The sequence below is a fragment of the Mesitornis unicolor genome, unplaced genomic scaffold (assembly GCF_000695765.1).
Source record: "Mesitornis unicolor isolate BGI_N332 unplaced genomic scaffold, ASM69576v1 scaffold4738, whole genome shotgun sequence".
Taxonomy (NCBI): domain Eukaryota; kingdom Metazoa; phylum Chordata; class Aves; order Mesitornithiformes; family Mesitornithidae; genus Mesitornis; species Mesitornis unicolor.
Genome location: NW_010202393.1, coordinates 27,720 through 49,287, shown reverse-complemented (window position 1 = coordinate 49,287; position 21,568 = coordinate 27,720). Strand labels below are relative to the sequence as shown.

Here is a 21,568-nt window from a genome sequence, read left to right as displayed (position 1 = left end):
AGTGATTTTTATTCAACTTCTAAAAACCAGATCCCACTGGGAATTTAGTGCCTGACTCCAAAGCTGCTTTTGGAAATACTGGCCTTTGTCTTTGAAAATTAAAAAGAGGATGAATAAAGGAAAATATAATCTAAAATATATATATTATATATATTCTTCCATTCTTAATTATCTTGGCTATGGTTGATAACACAAATGAGACCATAAGCTTACCAAAAATATTTGCTTGGCCACCTGACAGCAGCTCTTGGATCTGTGTCCACATCTGGACTTTCTGTTGCACTGTTGCCGTTAAGAAACAAATTGGAGTGAATCTTTGTGCCAGGCTGCATGTAAGGTCTGTGCAAGCTTAACAGGGGATTTTCCACTAGGAAGCAGTAAAGGAGAAAACAACAACGTGTAAGTCGAAAGTGCTCTGGCATCAGCTGCTCACATGAAAATATACTGGAAAAAAAATCAGCTAGTCTCCATTTGGCCACATTTTGACCTTGTTGCTGTCCATGCTGCAGGTTAAAGATTTAAATGCTCATTTGTTAGGATGCAGTTTGTTAGGATTGCACACTCTGTGGTCATATGTCCGGGTCCAGGCTCCTTCCATCACTCAACATCCAAGTTAGAGCTCAGGAGCACCAGGTTGTCCTCTGGAGCTGCCTTCTTCCTTTACTGCAGATGGTGGGAACCTACAGTGTCTACAGCAGGAGCACCAAGGTTGAGACATAGTAGGGAACCAGGAGAGATCTGAGCATCATACATATGAAATCATTTTTCTAGTGTCCCTGGCTCAAGACGAAAGGGATATGACATGATTTGATATATGTTATGATATGATATATCTGTGATGGCAGAGTCCTGAAGATACAGACAAATGTGGCAAAATTCTTCAGCCTCTTAAAATCAGCAAGCATTTTCCACAAGTTTCAGAGGAAGCCAAGACCCTCTGCAAGATTCAGGAACTTTTCTTCAGCATTGGCAATGCCATGGAATTTAAATGGGAACACAGCCATTTTCTCAACTGTAGCTCATTCGCAGAATAAGTTAATTCTTCTTGATGCTGAATGAAGAGGATTGCCAAAGCTTCCTGACTGATCCCATTTTTGGCTTGGTTGGACACCTCTTTGTAGATGAAGCCCTTTGGATAAGCCCTTAATTCTGAGGACAGAAATGTGAAACTCCAGGTCAGGATGGGCAGCGTGTTTGTGTTCAGCAGCTGGGCTGCAGGAGGAAGCAGAGGTGAGCAGCCCCACTTCTGCTGAGTTCATGGCTTTGTGGCAGTGTAAGGTGACCTGCTTCATGAAATTCTGCTGAACGTGTCCAGCTGTGGCAGAAAACCCCATATTCCCATTGCAGGTTTAAAAATCCAAACCATTAAAACCACTGAGCTGGTGGAGCTTGTTCTGCATCCCCATGGACAGTGAGCAGAGCTCCTGTGTCAGGGTGGAAACCGCTCTGTTGCTGAAGATTCTGGAGGAACAGATCCAGTAATGCCCGTACATCCAGTTCTTCATGACTTCTATGCTTTTCAGTATGGAAAACACCCTAAGGAAAGGTAAAAGAGCAGGGTGCCCGTGGCAGGACAGCAATCAAGGCCTGTTTTTTATCCATGGTATTTGATGTCACTGTTTCTCCCTTTTTCTTTTTTAGGAAAACAGTGACAGGCCAGGGGGAAATGTTTTTCAAACATAGTTTGCTAGTCCTCAGGTGAATCACAAAATCATAAAGCTATAAGGGCTCTCAGGAGCACTGGTCAGCCTTTAGCATCTGTGCAACAGAAAAGCAATAAAAAAAAATCTGAAAAGACAGCCCTTGATAACCCAGAAGATGATTGCGAGTGTGTCACATCACAGAAGTGGCTAAGTGGGAAGAGAACTGATGCAAAACACTGTTATACACATGAAATATGGCAATGTGGAGTTTCCCCTTTAACTGCATGCGACTCTGATACCTGCCTGGCCAGCTGAGTTGTGGAAGGATGGGTTTTCGATGCGGTGTGTGAGGGTTGCACAGGCAGAGCCCTTTCACCCGTCACAGCGGGTATAATTGTGCCTCCCTCCGAACGGCGCGGAGAACAGTCCTTCGCAGGGTCTGCGTGTGGTGCTGATGGGGGATTTTCCTGGGTTGCGAGCAATTCCCCACAGAGCTGAGGCTTTCACTGTGCTTTAGGAAATGGCAGAGCATGAGTCAGGTTTAGGACTGGGAGAAGGAAAACAGAAAATGTTTTAGACTGTTTGTCCCTCCAAATCCCAGGGAGCAGGGGGTTACTGAGGTAAAAAGCAGAGTTTTGAGCCTTCATTTCATGTTGCGTGTATACAGACTGCCCTGTGTGAAGTGCAGGAACAGCCTGGACCAAAGCAGATGTCAAGCATCACGTCAGCTGGGATTGTGAGATTACAGCAAAGTCTGAGCACAATGCTATTCACAGAGTCACAGAATTATTGAGATTTCTAATTCTAAAACGACATTCTTGCAGTTCAACTGCAGTAAGGTGGGTAGAGGGAGGTAAGGCAGGTTCATATGTAGAGATGGGCCCTCAGGACACTGCCTGTGCACATGCCTTGGAGGAAGGATCTGGCAGGGGTGTTGCTCTGAAGCTGATGATCTGTCAGCCTTGCAGGCCTGATGCCCATGTGCCAGGAGCATCACATGCAAGGTCTGATCCAGTTCCTGCTAGTGAGGAAACTTTCTGAGATTATAACAGGCTCTGGGTTAAACCTCTGCCCTGCACTGAGCTCCCGCGGAGGTCTGGGTCCTGGTTTTACCAAACTGGCTGAATCAGCCCACACTGGTCACTATGGACCAGATTAGCCGTGGCACTGGTTATCCAGCCACCATCCAGTGCTGACCCCCAGTCTTACACAGCCCTTACCTGCTGACTGAGCTCAGGTGGGATTTTGTGGAGGGAACATGACCAATGTGAAAAATAAAACAGAAGCCAATGCCAAAAGCCAAGTGTTGAGATTTTAGCGCCTGTTTTACTGCCCTTGAACAACCCAGGGGAATCCTTGCTTGTGTTTTGCCTGCCAGAGCTGCTGTCTGTTGCCAATTTGAATGAGCTCAGTGTTGTCTGCTCTTTCATTGAACATACCTGTGCTTTTCTCTTTTCTCTTTATTTGAGGATTGAGTCTGATATACGGTCTGTGCCTAACTCGGAGCTGCTTGCGTTTTTAACATGAGAGAAACCGAGTGCATGCTTGAGACTGATTTCTTGAACTCTTTGATGGGATTGGTGGAATGCGATGCTAATGGCCCCAAATCTGAGCTGGCATTTAAATGAAATAAGAGATCCAACAAGCCCCCCAAATTCAGCATGAGCTCTGTAGCCAAATGAGCAAGAAACGTGGGTCAGTTTAATATGACTGGGTGTCTTCTAGTAAAATGATAATACAAGGGAAAGACTATTTTTGCTCATCTTTACCGACGAGAGCTCCTTGTTATTGTATTTTCCACTCCACTGCTTGAAAGTTTAAAGTGGGATGCTTTCTTTCCTTAGCTAACTCAGTCAAATAAATGGCTGTGATCAGAGATTCACAAAGAAGTGAATTGGAATCAGTATGGAAAGGGGGGATATTTTTCATCTCCTTAAAACAGGAGGGCAAGAGGGATCTGGCTTTTGCATGTTTTGTTTTGGAAAGAACCCTCTCTAGATTAGCTCATTGGGGCAAGAAACCTCTTTTCCCTGAAGGAAAGAGAAAAAATGGGGTGCTGGGTGGGGAGAATCATAGAAACCAAAAGGAAATCAGAATCTGTCTTCAGCAGTTCTTTGATCCACCCACGAAAGCATATTTAACAATAATTTTAAAAAATCAGCAGGTTCCTAAGGCACCTCCCTGCTGCTGAGCGCTCGACCTCCCCAGTTGATTTGCTACCACAGATCCATCTGCCAAATGGTCTTGCCGGTGCCGTTTCTCCTTGGCAAGCCTGTCCAGTCACGTTGTATAAACATTTAAAATCTCTGGCTTAGAAAACATCCTCATTCTTTCAAGGATGTTTTAATCTTCACTGGACAATGCCTTTCTTTGTGATGGTAGAGGCTATAGATGCAGTCCCTCGCAGCTGTCTTGGCTTGACTGCAATTCATTGTAGAAAGCGACCTGACCAAGACTTCTAAACCACCTCATTCTTTACAAACTGATGATACGGCACCACTACCTCTCCCCAAGCCTTTATGGGGAGGAAAATCTGCCTTACTCAAAGAAAACCAGACCTCCATGGACAGCGTGAAAGGGCCTTTTCCTTTTCTATCACTGACCCAGTAGCAGAGGGGAGGGCTCTTGTGGAGAGGGATTTTCTCATACTTTGCTGCATGTGGAGTGATCTGCACTGACGAATGTTTCTTTTGGAAGGTTTTCTGGTGGCCGATTTGCTGCTTAGATCGTGAAGCTGGTAATTTTAATTTCTTTTTTGCGGGCTGTGGTTTCTAATCGCGTTAATTGCTGAAGGACACAAACCCTTTACTTTCCGCAGGACAACTTCATCAACCTCAGCTTCCTGCGGCTCTTCAGGGCAGCGAGACTCATCAAGCTCCTTCGCCAGGGCTACACAATCCGCATCTTGCTCTGGACCTTTGTGCAGTCTTTTAAGGTGAGTTTTAGGGGGTGGGAGGTTGGAAAGAGACGTGGGGAGATGGCAACGCTTGGTGCTTCTGTAGCATCGTCCATTGAGTATCCAAGAGATTCCCCCTGCCAAGGGAATGGCCTCTGTGAGCCACTACAAAACCATTACAGGAACATTAATTCTGCAGAATTAACTGATTTGCTTTGAGTACCCCCTGAACACTGCAGGCATTGAGAATTTTGGAAGATGAGTCTGAAAGCCGGACTGATGCAGGCTCGAAGCAAGCGTGCAAAGCCCAGGTTGCCCTTGAAACCACCACAAAATCCCTGTGGCAAAGTCTCGAGACTTGAAAATAAGGAAACAGCAGTCTGGCCAATAAGTGCCTTCACACCTGCTGCCTGCCTGCAGCGAGTGCAAGGTTGAATTGCTTTCACCAGGTTTCAGTCTTGGTAAAATCTGAGAGAAGCAAAACCTAAACCATTGCATTTGGGTGATATGAACTGTGAAGCTGCATAACACAGGGCTGTGGTTTTCTGGAGAATTATGAAAGCCATTTTTTGTTCTAAAGTTGAAACTCTTGACCTCCTGGTTGTGGAGATCTCGTAGTACATTCAGAAAAAAATTAAGCAGAGAGGTGATGTGGGAAAGCCAAGCACAACAAGATGGATCTGTTTGTCAGCTCACAGCCAGTGAACTTCACCTGCCCATGGTGGGTTGGTGAGCCTGGGGATCATACCTCTGACTTCGCACAGGCTCTCACCTTCTTCTGGGCTGGCCTCTGCGGTCTGCAGGTCATAGCCTATGTCCTGAGTGCTGTCATGAGCCCTGGCAATCCTGGCTACAGGTTGGTGCCTTGTCTGGGTATTTGCATGGTGCTTTCTGGAAGGTGTTATGATGGCAACTGGTATTTAATGGCATAGAGCGTGGTAGGATGCAGTGACCATTTTCTGTTGGTCTAGCTGCATTTTCAAATACACCATGATGTCTGATTCAACACAGAGGTTATTTTAGGTCTCTTGTTGGCTGGAGAGAACTGGGATAGTAGGCTGGGTTTAGCATGGCATGAACGTGGCTATTGCTCTGCACTGGAGCTGCTCAGGAGGGAAGTTTTTGTGAGATCTTCCAGACATTGGAGGTGATTTTCTGAAGGGTGTAGATGGAAACATAGTGATGGCATCTTTCTACCAGCAACTTGGAGAAGAACTGCAGGTGTCCATGCTGTTACCCCGTGGGCAGGGATGGGGAACAGTGTCTTATTGTACCCTTTGGGAGACACCGGACAGGCAGCTGGTGCTCTCGCCTTCAACTCCTGCATCAAGCAGCTCATGGGAAAGGACTGTGTTTGGAGTGCTGTAGTGCCTTGGATTTGTTAGGTTGTGTTTTCCTGGAGGTGACATTGCTGCCGCTCTCACCTCATAACTCCTGAGGAGTCCTGCAGCTGGGAGCACCTCTACCAGAGCCTGAGATGTGGACTCTGGGGTGTAAGATGTTCCCAATCAGAGGGTTGTCCTTGGACTTTGTAGTTTTGACGGGATCTTGGGAAAGGGACTCACTGGGCACCCTTTTTGGTATAACCCTGACCATTTCCAATGCGTGCGTGCAGAGTGCTCCCCTGATGTGGAGCTGGGACGGTTCTTGAGCTGTATGAGCTCCTCGGTCACCTTTCCCCATCCTTGGGCTCTCAATCCTTGTCTCTTGTGCAAAGGACTCCAGCAGAAACCACACCAGTCCTTTGCCCCATGATTCCTACTGGGCTCCCAAAGGCACCCATGGGCTGCATTAACCCTCTCCTGCCCCAGCAACATATGGCTTAGCATCTCATTCTTCAGCTATTACTAATTAAGAGGCATTAATTACCCCTTCATTTAGCCTGAATGGAAAGCTGCTATTACTCCCAGTTTGAATGACATAATTACATTGTAGCCTTCACTGATTTCTCGCTAAAACTCAGAATCTTTTTGTCCTCCTGGGATTGCAATCTGTGCCTGCTTCAGAGCTGGTGCTTGTTTCTTGGATATGTATTTTTTTTCTCATTCTAAATTTACAGCAAGGTCATTAAAAATTAAAGTTAGTACAATTATGCATAGAAAGCGCCAGTGCCTGCCGGCAGCTCCACTGCTTGCTGTGGAGCTTCTTATTGTGTTTTCCCTGCTTACTGCTTATCTGCTTGCAGGGATGTATAGCAAGCCCTTGGAAAGCCCAGACTGTTTGGTGATCAATTAATACCTGGTTCATCTAAAGGTTACCAGAACTGTTCATGTTCTTTTCCCAGTTCCTTCATTTGAAAGAAAAATGCCACAAAACACAGGAATTAAATGCTACTGGCTGACTATGCATTTGCTGTCATTAATACTGCCTTCTCCTTTTCCACAGGCCTTGCCTTACGTGTGTCTCCTCATTGCAATGCTCTTCTTCATCTATGCCATTATTGGCATGCAGGTAAAATTTTAGCTTTAATACTGACTGTAAGTAGCCTGGTTTTGTCCCACTGGTTCAGTGGGTTATTGCCTGTGCACAGGGTCAGAGCTTGAATAAGAATGTGGCAAAAATCCAGTGTCAGGTAAATTAGAAACGTGAAAAATGCCACTTTTTCTACCCTTGTTGCCAGGTCTTGTGTCAAATGTGGCCCTGGGTCTACAGACATTTGTGGGTGCACAAAGGGAGAGGGTGGGGTGGGAAGGCCGGGAGCAGCTCAAGTGCTGCACCTTTCTCAAAATAAATGGGAAAGTTTTCTTGGCCTGGCGTGGAGCTGAGCCATGGCATTGGAAAGGGTCTGTGTGAGGACAAAGCACATTAACCTGTTTTTTTTTCCCCCATTTAATCTCCACAACACATTTTTATCCCCCTCTTCAGCATAGAAATTATGCTAGCTTTTACGATCCCTTAAACCAAGACAAATTATTTTCCTACCTTTTCTCCCCCTGATCCCCATTCATTGACTATGCCCACGTGAGGCTGTGTTTGGCCTGAATTGCCGCTGTTTCCCATGGCAGGTATTTGGGAACATTGCGCTGGATGATGAGACCTCCATTAATCGGCACAATAACTTCCGCACCTTCCTCCAAGCCCTGATGCTTCTGTTCAGGTAACAGAGAATAAAATACAATACAGCTTGCATGTGAGCAATAAATAAGTGTTCGGTTTTGCATGTGCTGATTTAGCTGCTGGGACTTAGGCATCCTTTAAGTAATTTGGGGTAAAGCATCCACTCCTGCTTCCTCCTCCTGGCATTGGGGGCTGGCCTGGCAAGTCCTTGATTATAACAAATCTGATTCAATACACCAGCATCCCCACAAAGTGACACGCAGCGCTGTGACACCCAATGTCAACCCAGGCAGAAGCTTAATACAAGACAGAAACCCCCTGGTTTAACTCATCAATGTGGTTCCTGTCATGAAGCTTACTTTTTTTTTTAAGTGAGAATTCCCTTGACAGGTCATTTTTGCATTACCAATAACTTAACACTTCATACTTCAATGCCATCTCTGCTTCAGAGTGGAAGTGTTTCCATCTGGATTCATGCTGCCTGGACACAAAACATTTCCAAATTTAAAAAATAAATAAATTACAGATTTTCATTTTCAGACCCAGCCAAAAATGAAGTGCAGGCCCCACTTCAAACTAGGGCAGCTTGGGGAATATTTCACTGATCCAGCCGCGTGCTGTGTGGTTGGGGATGCCGCCATTAATGATGGCTGTGGCCCCATGAACGCCCCACAGCAGCGCCAGTGCTCGGCTCTGCGGATTATGCGATGCTTGTAACTGGATATCTCGCCTGGGATTTGGTTTGCATAACTGCTGTGAAGCCAGACGGAAATGAAATCAGCCCTCTCTAGCTCAGAATAGGCACTTGACTCAAAACTCCGAATTTAAATAAAACTTGAGATCTTGATCCCTTTCCAGAGCCAGGTGGGACCCATGATGGGGCAGACAGGCTGTGCACAAGGGAATGGGGCTCCAGAATTTGGTGCCACTGGAGGGGAATCTGCTGTGTAATTTGGAGTAGCCTGGAAGATATTCAGTTCAAACTGAGCACCAAGATTTCTCAGAGAGGAGAAGGAAGACTCTAGGTCCCAGTTGGCACAGCTGTGAGCACAAGTGGTACAGGAGGGGCTGATGGTGGTGCTGTGGAGGGACATCTCTGACAGCTCCTCTGACTGTGGGGCACAAATTGCAGAAGGAAAATCTGAGGTTATGCAGGAAATCAGAGCTAAGCGAGCATGAGGATCTCCTGACTTCCAACCCCTGTGTGCACACTGCAGGGGTGATTTATCTGGAGGACAGACCCTCTGGGACTCTGAAGTTTTCCCTTTTGGCTGGTTTTCTCCCTGTAGTTGTACTAGAGGTATAGTTTAGCTAGAGGTTAAAGGGGGAGAAGGGAAATTATGAAGAAACCCAGGAGACTGTCATGAAAAAGGAACCTAAGTCACTATAACCAACCAAACCATCCTGGTGCTTCTGTACCTGCCTGATAAAGGAAATAAGTGGAAAAGCCTGGTTTCCTTTCCCTTCATCTCCATTGGGTTTACAGCCAGCAACAGGACGGAAATGTTAGCTGCTTCTAAAGGGACAATCGAAACTCTGATTATTACATTTGTACTTTGCAATGGCCATGTTTAAATAAATCTGGTTTTATTCTCTGTAGAAGCTCAGCCTACCTGGGCCTGTCCAGTTCCTTTTTCCACAGAAGTCACAGAGGGAAATGTTCTTTCTCCTTTCTTTTTCATGTCAGCAGGCTGGTAGCTCCAGTTCCTAATTTAAACATAGTCTCTCTGCCTGAACACAACTGTCCACTTATTTAATTTATTTAATTGGATGCAGTAATTGGGTCTGTGATGGGGGGAATGGCTAGGCTCACCTCTGCCCTCACCATCCACAGGAGTGCCACGGGGGAGGCCTGGCACGAGATCATGTTGTCCTGCCTCAGCAACAGGGCCTGCGACCCACTCTCCGGCCTCACCAAAAACGAATGCGGCAGCGATTTTGCCTATTTCTACTTTGTGTCCTTCATCTTCCTCTGCTCCTTCCTGGTAAGTCCACCCTGGTCTCTCCCAAAGTGGAGGTGCCAGTGGAGATTCCTCCCACCCCGTTCTTCCTTCCCAACCCCCCTGCTTCCTCCTTCTCATTAATTATGATTTTATACAGCATTGTAAGACAGCTTCACTGAAAACAGTTTACCATCCTGGTGATAAAATCCCTTTAATCCCCAAAGGGATCATTTAATCATTAGTTTAAAGGGAAGGTTTTTCTCTTTCTTCCCATCAGGGGGTCTAATATTTTGGAATTAAGCCTTAATCTGTTTTGTCTTGATTTGTAATGTGAGCCTTTGAAGAAGGAGACTGGGGAGAGCAGGGTGAGAATAGCCAAAATACCATTGGTTCAGAAGCTCTTGCAGCTGGGAGCATCACGCTTACTTGATGCCTTGTGTTTTGTTTTGTTAGTCAAATAAATGTCATCATTTTTGTCTACAATGGTGCAGGGAAAACTCTAGACATGAAAGTACACTGAGCTGATGCACATGATATGTGCCCGTGGCCATCATTCAGGGCTGGGGCTAAGCTTCAGTAGGTGCCGGTGTCTTTCTGATAGCTTGTGAGCATAAAAAGCTCTGCTCCAGGGGCTCAGTTCACTTCCCTGCACTGCTGGGACCGAGGAACGGAAAACCAGGGACAGGGACCCAATTAAACTTCAAGCAGGAAGAGATGAAAGTCGCAGCTCTGCCATGTACCAAATAGCAACGTATCAAGCCTACATTCAGGTCCATGGGTTTGCTTTAAAATATACTATTTAATGTTTTGTGCAGCTAATCCCTGTTATCATCAGAAACCTTTACCTGGGCAAGAGGTACGAGTGCCAGTTTGATGCTGGGTACAGAGAGACCAACATCCGTGGTCTCTACTGAGGTCCTTTGTCTGACTGCTGTTGCTCCTTGGACATCCTGTGGTTTACTTTTTCTGCACATACTAAAAAAGGTGGAGCCCTGCAAGTTTATACAAAGTTAATGCTCCATTTACTCATTCCTTCAGCACTCTGTATTTTAAAGCCAAAATTTTCCTTGTACAAATCCCTAACCTAACATCAGACATCCTCATCATTATCTTCAAGGGAAGTGCTTTTCCTAAAGCTTTTTCTTAAAAAAAAAAAATTGACAGACAAACAAACACCATCCCCCAGACTCACCCTCCCTGACTCCTATCAGCCATCCCACTTGAAGTGCAGTAGCGGAGTAGGAAGCTGGAGCACGTCTCTGCCAAACACAGCTTTGCATGAGCTTTGCCCCTGAGTTGGTGCTCTTGGAAAACCCAGTGAAACCACAGCCCGGGCTTGCGGGGAGAGCCCTGGCCAGGAGCAAAGGCAGGGAGGGCAGCCTCCAAAAATGGGGAGCAGAAAGCCAAGCAGCTGGACTGGGACAGGGCTGTAACTCATTTTTTAAAATGTGTTCAGCACTTCATTGCAGTGAAATGTGTGGTTCCCCACAAGCGATTAAATCATTACAGGGCTACTGCCTTGCCAGGCGCGTATGTTTTTATGGTTTATTCCATGTCGTTATACCACAGATTGGAGGGGGAGTTGGATAACTTATTTGGTTTTAAATATTATTTCTGGATGTCCAGAGTGACATAGTTTTTCTCCTGTAATTGATACTCTAGAAAAATATGAAGTGAAATATAAAAATATACAAGAAGTTCAGAAACAGCTGTATGCAAGCAAGGGAAAACTGTACCAAGCCATGGCTGGAGCTGGGACAGTGCAAAGGAGTTTGGGCTCGAGGGGCAAACTCAGAGAACTGCTGGTGTCCTTGATGCTCTGGGGGGATTGTGTTAGTTATGGGGTACCCGCAGCCTTGCTGACGTGGTTACAGAGCTTCCAGTCTTGGAGCAGCTCATTAAGAGCTAGGTTGGACATCCTGGTCCAGCACTGCATGAGGCACCACAATGAGACCTCAGGGCTTGTCTGGGCCTTGTTGCACCTTGCAAGCATCCGGGAACCTGCATGACACGGAGACTGGTTTGGCTCCCCAAACTCAGCAGAGCTGTTTGGTGCAGTGTTCGAGCTGACAGGTCTCACTGCTCAGCCACAAGAGGCAGAAGCCTGATTTGCATCTGGCGTGTGCTCAGCTGCGTGCTCTATGGCTTGGCCTGAAGAAGCCCCTTGGGTGGTGTAAGACACCACAGTGCTATATGGTGGAACACTGATAAATAGGGGCTGAGTTCTGCTCCCAGCTTTCTGTTGGGGTGAGTTCTGAAAAATAGATGGACTGAAGGTCTGGGGAGTCCCAGATGAGCATTTGGTGGTGATATGGTGATTCATTATGGCCTGTGCTTGCTTATACTGGTGGCTCGTGTGTCCCGGGAAGACCCAAGACCTCCTCCTTCCTCCAGCTCACACTGGAGGGTGAATTCTTTAAAACTGCACAAAACCCAGACTCCACCGCCTGATTTTCCTTTAACCACCAGCAGATGAGACAGGCACAGCCATATCCCCTTTGATTTGCTCATCTCTGTGCAAGAGCTTCACAGTCCTGGCTCAGCATGGTGCAGAGGAGCAACACCCAGAGCAGCAGCAGCTCGGCCTCCCTAAAAAAGACACAACAAGGGTAGAAAGGGGTCTTGTGCCACTCAGGCCTTCATCCAGCACAGGAGCACCCATTCATCATGCCCTCCCACTCGTCCGTTCTGCTGGCTGTGGCTTGATCTCTCCCTGTTGAAATCCTCGTGCCGTTGACTGTAATACAAGGAGAATCTTCAAATCACAGAAGCGATTGCGGTGGCAGCCACCATTAGGGACAGGAGCCTTTGGTGTGTCCTGCTCCTCATCTTTCTGGGGATCCTTGAAGGTTTGAATTATTATGAGTTTAAAACAGGATATTCAGGCTGAAGAATGGTGTTTCTTCTGACTGTTCTTGTCTTGATACGAAAGTGCTGGAAGAGTTCAGGGTGTACTGGTGTGTGCTGGCATAGGGTGAAGAAGGGACAAGGCAGAGGTGCTGTAGGGCATCACCAGTGATGGGGACGTGGCCAAGCTGTCTGTGGTTAAAAGCTGTGGCAAACCTGCTGTGTCCTGCAGAGCTGGCAGTGGCGTGCAGGAGAGGTGGTAGCAGTGTCCTCAGGGCTCCGTTTGTAGAGCTCATTTTCTGGGATACAGCTGCTTCTTGTAGAAACCACACACTCTGCTAAGGGAATCCAATCTCTCCCGTTCCAGCTTCCCTTTCCCTCCCCTCTAACTGCATTACTGCTTCCTCTCTGCAGATGTTAAACCTGTTTGTGGCTGTGATTATGGACAATTTTGAATACTTGACAAGAGACTCCTCCATCCTCGGGCCTCACCATTTGGATGAGTTTGTTCGTGTCTGGGCTGAATATGACCCAGCTGCCTGGTATGTACACTGCTACACTTAAATGTGGAGAAAAGGATGTACATTGTGTTATAAATACCATGCCTATAAATGAAAACAGCCTGTTATAATGGGAGTGCAGCTCCAGAGGAAAAACAACGCCAAAACTTGAGGTAACATTGATAGTAAGTGCTCCGGCTTCAATTTTCTGTGCCCTGGAGATGGACAAACTCAATGGCATTACAAAAGCATTTCCTTTAACAAGAATGCAAGACAGACATCAACCAACAAACTGAGAAAGCAAAATACACCCTCCTCCCCTCTGCCACATGGCCAAAAATTCATAGGGTAAATTCAAATTATCTTGGCTAAGTGACCAACTAGAAAAGCTGCTTAGCATTTCCAAAAGGAGCTTTGATTGCCTTTGGTTTCTGTATCCCAGTTTAAAGATAAAAATATGCTGAATCTCATGCCATTGGCAGCACTTTTGGTAACTGGGGCAGCTGAGCCTTGTTACATCTCATTTGTGCAGCATTTCTCTCCCTGAGAGCCACTGTAACCATTTCACAAATCCTGTGCAGAGATCCAAGTAAAATCAACTTTGTAAGGTGCTATCTCTCCCTTAAAAGGAGTTGATCTACCCCAGTGCCTTGCATTTGAGTTGTGCTGTGGGCTTAGCCTTTATCGTGTGCTTTCCAGCCCCGTGAGGCAGCAGGGAGTGACGTGGTGCTCCTCACTGTGAGGGTGGGTTGCTGAAAACATGGGATTTTTAAAGAAACATTTCTCATCATACCCAGAGTTCTGATCTTGGAAGCCTCCTTCTAACGACATCAAATTGTAGAGTGGAATTCTGTTCTTCTACATAATATTTTAGCTTTTGGACTTGCAGCTGAAACATAAGCCCTGCAAAGTAATGAGAAGAAAATGTAATAAGCCTGCTTTGGAAGCATTTCAGTTCTCAGTGAGCCTCTGATAAAATATTTCTGATGTATGAGTGTGTTAAAGGAGGAAATGGCTTTCTCGCAGGCAGGCAGAGGGTGAGGCCTTTGGCTTTATCTCTTTGGTTTTTCTTATTTGAAGACCCTGGCAGGGAACACTGCACACCTGGACTCGAGCATTGGGGCAGCAGAGGAGCGGCACCGCGTGGGGCACAGCCAGGAGCCACTGCTGGAGTGTTTCAAGGAATTTTTTAAAAATTAAGGAATGGCTCTGACCAGTAATTGCTTCTATAGCAAGGCTGACTTTAATACATTGCTTTTTTCCATTGCCCAGAGAAGCTACAGCACAGCAGTCTGGGTGACACTGTTATTTCTAGGTGCTCAGGTGACAGTATACATATTTCCTTGATACTCTGCAGGCTGGAAATTTGCCTGTTGGGAGACCTTTTTTTATTTAAAGCCCTACTGCTTTTGTATCCATTTTTCTCCTCATGAGTTACTCTGCAATGAATCTCCTTTGTATTTGTAATGAAGCTGCCTCCAGCCCCTCCAATCTTTCACTCTGCTTCGTTTCCCTTCAGCAGGGACAGATGCAGAAAGTGTTTCTATAATCAGCATCTCAAACTCCCTGCTAGGACACAATTAAACTGCATTAAAAACTCAGTTAAATTGATTTAGGCTGACTTGAAATGCAAACCTTTTCCAAAATGACTGCATTTCTCTGAAGTGTGTGTGAGTTTAACTAGCTCAAAACTATGCGTACGGTGAGCCTGCACCTATACTGCACGCATACTAGCAGCCTGTAATCTCCAAGCAGATTTTCACTACCACGTGCTCTGTAACACAGAAGAGTCCTTTGTGGGTATTTGGCAGGCAGTAAATAGCTTTTTTTCTTTTTTTCAAATCCAGCCCTATCTCTTACCACTAGAAAATCTCAGTCAGACTGGAAACTTGGGAGTGCCCGTGCTCTCCTTAAAAAATAGTCTTGGCTCCGATTAGCATCCGTGGGAGGAGTAACACACCTGCAAGGGAAACAAACGGTATCAATGCACTTTTTAAATGTTTATGTGTTCAGGAACTTTCCACCCATAAGAGGCACAGCATTAGGTTTACAGAAAGATTTGCTCGCTCTGTTAGCCGTGAGCGCAGAGGTTACGCTCTGTGAGTCACTCAGAGGCCAAACCTTTCCACTTCCAGAGCTGTTAATACAGAATATGACATATAGTGAGATACTAATTCTGGTGTTTTCTCTAACCTTGTTCCCGTTTTGCTCCGGTGTGAAGCTATTGATGTTGGCAGAGTGACCAGGGGCAGAAGTGGGAACCAAAGGACAGCTAAGAGGAGATGCTCGAGGCTTGATCCCAAAACATAGGCATGCTCTGGATTTTCCATGTGTGAATAGTTCCACTGAAATCACTTCTGTTTTCATAAGTGGGATTAACATTTCCACAATTTAGAAGTAATCTGGAATCCATGCACAGTTTAAGGCCAGAACAGATCTTTTGATCATTTGGGCTGAACCTCTGTGAAGCTTTGAACGTGGTATTCCACAATACCCATGGACTGAGCTTAATAAATCATCTTTTAAGGTAAGGCCCGGAGCAGTACACCCCATTTTTTGACCTGAAGACATAGGGCTTTAGAGGATCCTGTTTTTATTCACTCTTTGTTCCAGTAGTTGGTCAAACTCACTGAAAGAATATGTCGGTGTAATTTTTGTTTTCTATGTCAACCATCTCCTTCTAGCGTTTCAGCTCCCAGTATAGTCATGTGTAGGGGAATGATAATCACCACAGCATAAGTTGCAAGAGAGATGACTGCTAGACAGGGTTTTCTTATGCTTAGATGCAGGTGAGCTGGTTTCTGCTTCCATCTTTCACTAATTAATGGCCTCTCTCATGGACTCTTCTTTGATTATCCCAAGGAAAATGGAATTACAGTGTTTGTCCACTTTCTGTAGCCTGAGACCCTCAATGAAAGATGCTGCATGGTTAAAAAGTACAGATGTTGTTATACTTTCATTATATAGTTAATATTTTAAACATAGACTAAATGTGTGTTTATACACCTATTTCCAATGTGACCTTCATTTCTGTTACAAAATCCAACTTTCTGTAAAATTTTCTGGGGAAAAACATTCAGAAGGCAGTAGAAAAAGCAGCTAGCAGTAGTTGTTCTAGATGTGCCACCCTTGGTAGGGGTAAGTATGGGGAAATTGTTGGATTTAGGGGTGGCAGAAGCCTCAGACTTGGAAAAAGACAGCGTGAGAGAATACAGAGAGGGCACACACAGCACTTTGATCCAGGGCTGAGTTCATCAGGAATGAGTGAAAATGCTGAATTTAAGGATGAACTGGGAAAGAAAGGAAAAGATATCCACTTTTATTTGTTCAAGATACATAAAGTGAGTGCTTTATCTTTCTTATGCCCACCTTCCCAGTGCACACCCCTTGGAGATACTGGAAATGTTGGTCTTGCCATCCCATTCCCAATAGCTCCTGAGAGCCAAGGGGGATGCTCCTGGCAGCACCTGCAGTGGTCAGAAGGGGATGCAGGCACTCCCAGAGGAGACCTTCTTCATAACTGTCGGAGATAAAGGGGTGCTGATGAGATGAAATAAAACTCAAGTAGATTTAAACAACCAGGGAAAGAAGTCCTCTTTGTCCTAATTTGTCCTAATTCGCTGGCATGACCTTCTGGTGCAATATATCTGCTGGTTTTCAAGCCTTGCACAGACTCTTAGAGAGCTCAGGAAACTGCTTATATGTATTTTCTACATGCCCATTTTACAAAACTGTCCTAAAATTTCAGTAAACTTCTTGACTCAGTTAAACCAATGTACTTCTTGTAACCACAATTAGGCCTGCAGCCAAGACTTACACAGTTCCATTTGATCTCTCTCTAAATTAATAGTTCAGAGTTGACTGTGAAGATTTTGACTAGACCTTAATTTTTCACATCCAAAAAAGCAGTAATATTGAATATAATGTACCAAAACAAACATAGTGAAGCCAAATCATCTCATTTTTCTTTAGAGGTAATTTTGAAGTTCAGTGCAACTCTTTTTGTATATGATTTGGTTACTTACAAAAGATTAAGAAATCTAATCTTTCTGTTAAATTAGATGAAAATATTGTTGGGAGTTAATGAGACTGACCATAAAGCTACCTCGAGACGGCTGATTTCACCAACTGGTAATGAAGGCTGGATTTTCCTGGTGCCAACAGCCAAGACGCCTCTCGAGGTGGCCATTTCTGGACTTCCAGCAAATTGCTTATTGCCCCAGTACAGCTCTGCTGGGGCTGCGTAGGTGGTAGTGGTGAAAGGTGGAGGTTCCCAGGCTCTTTTTAACCAGCTAATTTGAATCCCAGTGATAATCTAGTGAATAATTCACTATTATCCACTATAATAATCCACTGTTTGCATGCAGCGGGCTCTGGTTCTGCTGGCCTGTGGCAGGAGCTGGGGGTGGGCAGGGGCTGTCTGGAGGCAAATGCCCAGGCACTGGGGAGTAAAACCTCAGCACTAAAGGTAACCAAATGCGATGGTTGGGAAGCCTTGCCCATGGCCCTGAAAGTTTCACAGCAGAAAACCCAAGGAGGTTTTGTTGAGCAGTTGGAGGTTTCTTTCTCTCTCCCTCTCTTGGTCTGTGTTAAAATGTCTCCTCTATTGCAAGCCCAGTTGCTGTCACACTAACCTTGCTTTTCAGCGTGTTTTGCCCTTCCAGCTTCTCCTGTTTGCCTGGGGAAAAACTGATTCCTCTCAGTTTTTGCTGTCGTAACGCCTGATGTTTTCTTTCCAGTTGCCGGATTCATTATAAGGATATGTACAATTTGTTACGTGTAATTGCTCCACCCCTGGGCTTAGGAAAGAAGTGCCCTCATAGGGTGGCATACAAGGTTTGGAACTTCAGAGACTCCCTCCAGCATTTTCTGTTCCGATTTTGTTTCTTTTTACCCTTGCCCTCAAGTGCAAATGGTCCAGAAAAGAAACTGTGCCATAACCAACCCCTTGCCTGAAAAAGGAATGATTGAGTGACTGCCTCCTGCATCCCTCGATGCATCCCTTCTCTGTTACTCCCACACCCCAGCTGGCTGGAGACAGGCAGCTTTATGAGACAGCAAACCCTCCAGCGCCCACCATGCTGGGCTTGGTGGGAAGTGTTGGGGAAAGGCGGCGCGGCATTCGAGCACTATCTCTCCATATAGACACACCGGGGAGAAATGTCAACCCAAGATTTCTAGGGAGCAGCAAGTCTGTTTTGTTTGGGCTTCATCGCATCATTGCTCCAGCTGAATGACCAATGTTTGAACTCTTCCCTTTCCTGAGCTGAAAAGACATTTGATGTAGGTGGTTAACTGGGCAGCAGTGGGATGGTTACCCAGGCTGGGGAGAGATGAAGGGATTGCCTTGGGAGCAAAATTACAGGTTTCAGATCATGATCTATGTTGGACATCCAGTGAAACCTCCTCCCTCATGGCACAGGAAAAGTATCCCATGCTTGGGAGCCGAGGTGGGGAATTGAGGACAGATCTTGCCAGGAAACCAGCACAGGATGGCACTGGGCTTCAGTGGGGTCCCAGTTACAGGTAGGGATTTTCTTGCAGCCAGTGCATGGAGAGGAGGAGATGAAGGAGGGAGAAGTAGAAGCAGCCACCATGGAGCTTGCCATGGCTTTTCTTTCACTCCAGCCCAGGTGTTTTTGACACCTGATGGGGATTAAGAATTAAAAAGTGTTACAGAGAAGGCAGATACCTCTAGCCAGGGAGCTGGGGCAGAAGAGAGCACCCAGGGGGAAGCTATTGGCTCTAATTATGATTTGTGTCTCTCAGCAGCCTTTAAATTAGCTCAGGGCTATAAAGCCTGGGTGGCATTTTAACTGCATTAGTTACCAAGGACAGGAATAGCTAGTTTTGTCTCAGTAAGTGCTTGCTTCCACCCCCTCCTGCATCAGTGCTTTACATAGGAACTGAGATCCATGTCAGGGCAGGGGACTAGTGTGCAGTGCAGGTTTCACTAGCTGTCCTGACGCAGAAAAGGCTCTCATCTGGCTGCTTAGGTCTTGATTTCCCTCCTAGGATAGTGGAGATGACAATATTGCCCTTCTTTTTCAGAGGGTAAACATTAATTAATAACATCTTGCAATATACTTAGGTCTCCTCAGATGACAGCAGCACAGATTTGCACGGTGTAATAAGCAGGCAGCTCACTCAGAAAACAAAATGAGATTGTCACAGTCATGTTCCCAGTTTCAGTAGTCAGAAAAAAGGTGAAGCAGGATTGTTCCTTGCTGTTTCTGCCCCCCTCGTTTTACAGGGCAGGATTTTATTTGTGCTGAAGGTAGATGCCATCAGTAGTGGGCTGGCCTAAGGGCCTTCTCCCAGATCTCTGCAATTCCCAGTTCCCTCTAACACAGGACAGCCAGCTGCCCTCAGAGACAACCGGTTGACATTGGCTTGATGAAAGAGGGACCTCACCAAACGTAAGGGAGAAACAGGTCCCGGTTCCACCACCTTCCTCCAAATTTAGTGCTGAGCTTTGGTTTTGCTAAACTCAAATTCAGGCTGGCTGGGGCTTGCAGAGTTGCTTGGAGTTGGAGCAGTCCCAGTCCATCCTCTGAGCAATCGCACCAGGATTGGGGGTTAGCTTCTCTCCTAGCCCACAGGCTAACCTGGGAACCAAGCTCTTATTCACTGATGAAAAGCTGTATATTTTCTCTAAGCCCGTCTCTCCCTGTCCCATAACTCTGCCTACCAGCTCTCCCCAGCATGGTGAACACTGACTGGTCTGGGAGGGGGCAAGCACCCCCCCAGCCCTGCAAAGCGCCAGCCAACCCCAGCCCCCCGCACCCTCTGCACGGAGGAGCCATCAATGAGCCATCAATCATTCCCGAGTTGCAGCTCTGCAGCCGGGAGGAGACGTTGGGCGCTGAAACGCAGCAACGGAAGAAACCTTCTCGTTTACCCACCTCTTTATTTTGGTTTTGTTCTCCTGAGAAATCTGATTAACCGGATCTCTGTTTTCTTGTCTGCTTTCCCTTCTCTCTCCTTTTCCTTTGCTCCGTTGTGTTGCCCTTTTCCCCATCCCCTGCCCCCTTTTTATTTTGTTTTGTTTTGTTTTTTATTGTCTGGTTTGATTTCTGTGTCTTTTTGCTTTTGCCGCCCTCCCTTCGCCTGCAAGTGGGCGCATCAGTTACACAGACATGTATGAGATGCTGAGACACATGTCCCCACCTCTAGGCCTCGGGAAGAAATGCCCTGCTCGCATTGCCTATAAGGTAGATCCATCCCCTTAGAAACTCCTGCCAAACCACCCGCTTTTTGTGCCGGGGCTGAAGCGGGTGCTGGTTTTCTGTGACATTACTGTTGTTCTCCTGGACTTTTCTGGTGCTTTCCAAGCAGACTCAATTTTGGATCTTCTGCTTTTTTTTTTTTCTCTTCATAATCTTTTTTTTTGGTCTTTGAAACTCTGGCACATTGGTTTGTCTTTCTAACCATGTCTCCACTATCTCTATCAGTGTTTCTCTCTCTCCTCTCTCATTCTGCTTCCATTTAGGCTAATTTGGGGAGGGAGCGTGCTAACGAGCAAATTACCCCACCAGTATGATCCCCATTTATCTTCCTGCAGCTCTTTGACTATCCAGTCTCACTAGCCCTTCAGTAGTACGCTGGTTTTCCCTCCTCTCTTAATTAGATTGGAGTAATTAGAGTAGGCAGTGCTGTAGGAGTTAGCAAGCTATTAAACAGAGGCAACACCAGAAGGGCTCCTTAAACACCCTCATGAAAGAAATTATGTTAACAGAAAACATTTAAGACAGTGAGATGAAGAATTCACTCAAACTTATTGGTTATTCTGAAAAACTTTTTAATTGAGCCACAAAAATGCATTATCCCCAAAATGCTGCTGCTTTCCAGGCGCTACCTGGATAAATGCAGTGGAAACTGCGATGGAGCCAGAGCTGAAGGGATGGAGCAGATCCTGGCACCTCCAGGGGCTCACATGGCGCTTGGAGATTTGTGTTTGCAGGGGTGATTTCTTGGAAGCTTTTTACACCGAACCTCACAGTTTTAGAGGGAGAGGTTTGTCAAAAGCATTGAGCATTGGTGTTACTGAGCATTCACCAAACTCAACAGGTTTTTTTGATCCTTTCAGCTACCACCAAGCCTAAATTACTGCACCGAATTGTGCTTGGTGCAATGGCTCCAGATCACAGCAGCCTCTCCAATGGTGGTGTGGTGGTTTTTTCTTCTTGTTGTTTTTTTGGAGGTTTTTTGTTTTGTTTTCACTGAAGCCAAATGACAGCAAGATTTTGCAAAGAAATTTAAGCTAAACCCAGACCTAGGCTTGCCTTTGAGCAGGGCACTTGGAAGCAAGAAGAGATTCAGATGCAGCTTTTTACATGATCTTCCCTCACTGTGTTAAGATTTAAAATAAAAATTAAAAGAAAATTACATGTAACCTTAAAGCTAGCTAGTTAGTATCTTTTCTGTATTCCTTTTGATTTGTTTCTGACCACTATGGTAGCTGCTTAAAAAAAGTATCTCTATCATGAGCAATTCATACCCACCGTTCCATAACTAAGCTTGAGAAACCCAGCTTCCTCCAAATGCCAGGACTGAGCTATTCCAGATAGATGGGTAAAGAGATAAAAGTATAGAGATACCAATTATACACAGAAAACCCACACTTTTAGAGTAATCAATGGCTCCTTTTAGCACCTGTGTGTTTCCATTGACTTAAACTGG

At 45.7% G+C, this 21,568-nt stretch overlaps 1 protein-coding gene across 1 annotated transcript in view; it reads left to right on the top strand.

Moving 5' to 3' along the window:
• Nucleotides 1–21,568, top strand: part of LOC104545275 (voltage-dependent N-type calcium channel subunit alpha-1B-like) — a gene marked incomplete at both ends in the record, with an annotated part of 87,672 nt that overhangs the window by 47,010 nt on the left and 19,094 nt on the right. Inside the window, 6 exons of the mRNA XM_010190371.1 lie at nt 4,462–4,578; nt 6,925–6,990; nt 7,545–7,636; nt 9,431–9,581; nt 12,801–12,928; nt 17,626–17,722. Coding sequence (XP_010188673.1) covers nt 4,462–4,578; nt 6,925–6,990; nt 7,545–7,636; nt 9,431–9,581; nt 12,801–12,928; nt 17,626–17,722 — 651 coding nt within the window. The remainder of the gene's footprint in view (nt 1–4,461; nt 4,579–6,924; nt 6,991–7,544; nt 7,637–9,430; nt 9,582–12,800; nt 12,929–17,625; nt 17,723–21,568) is intronic.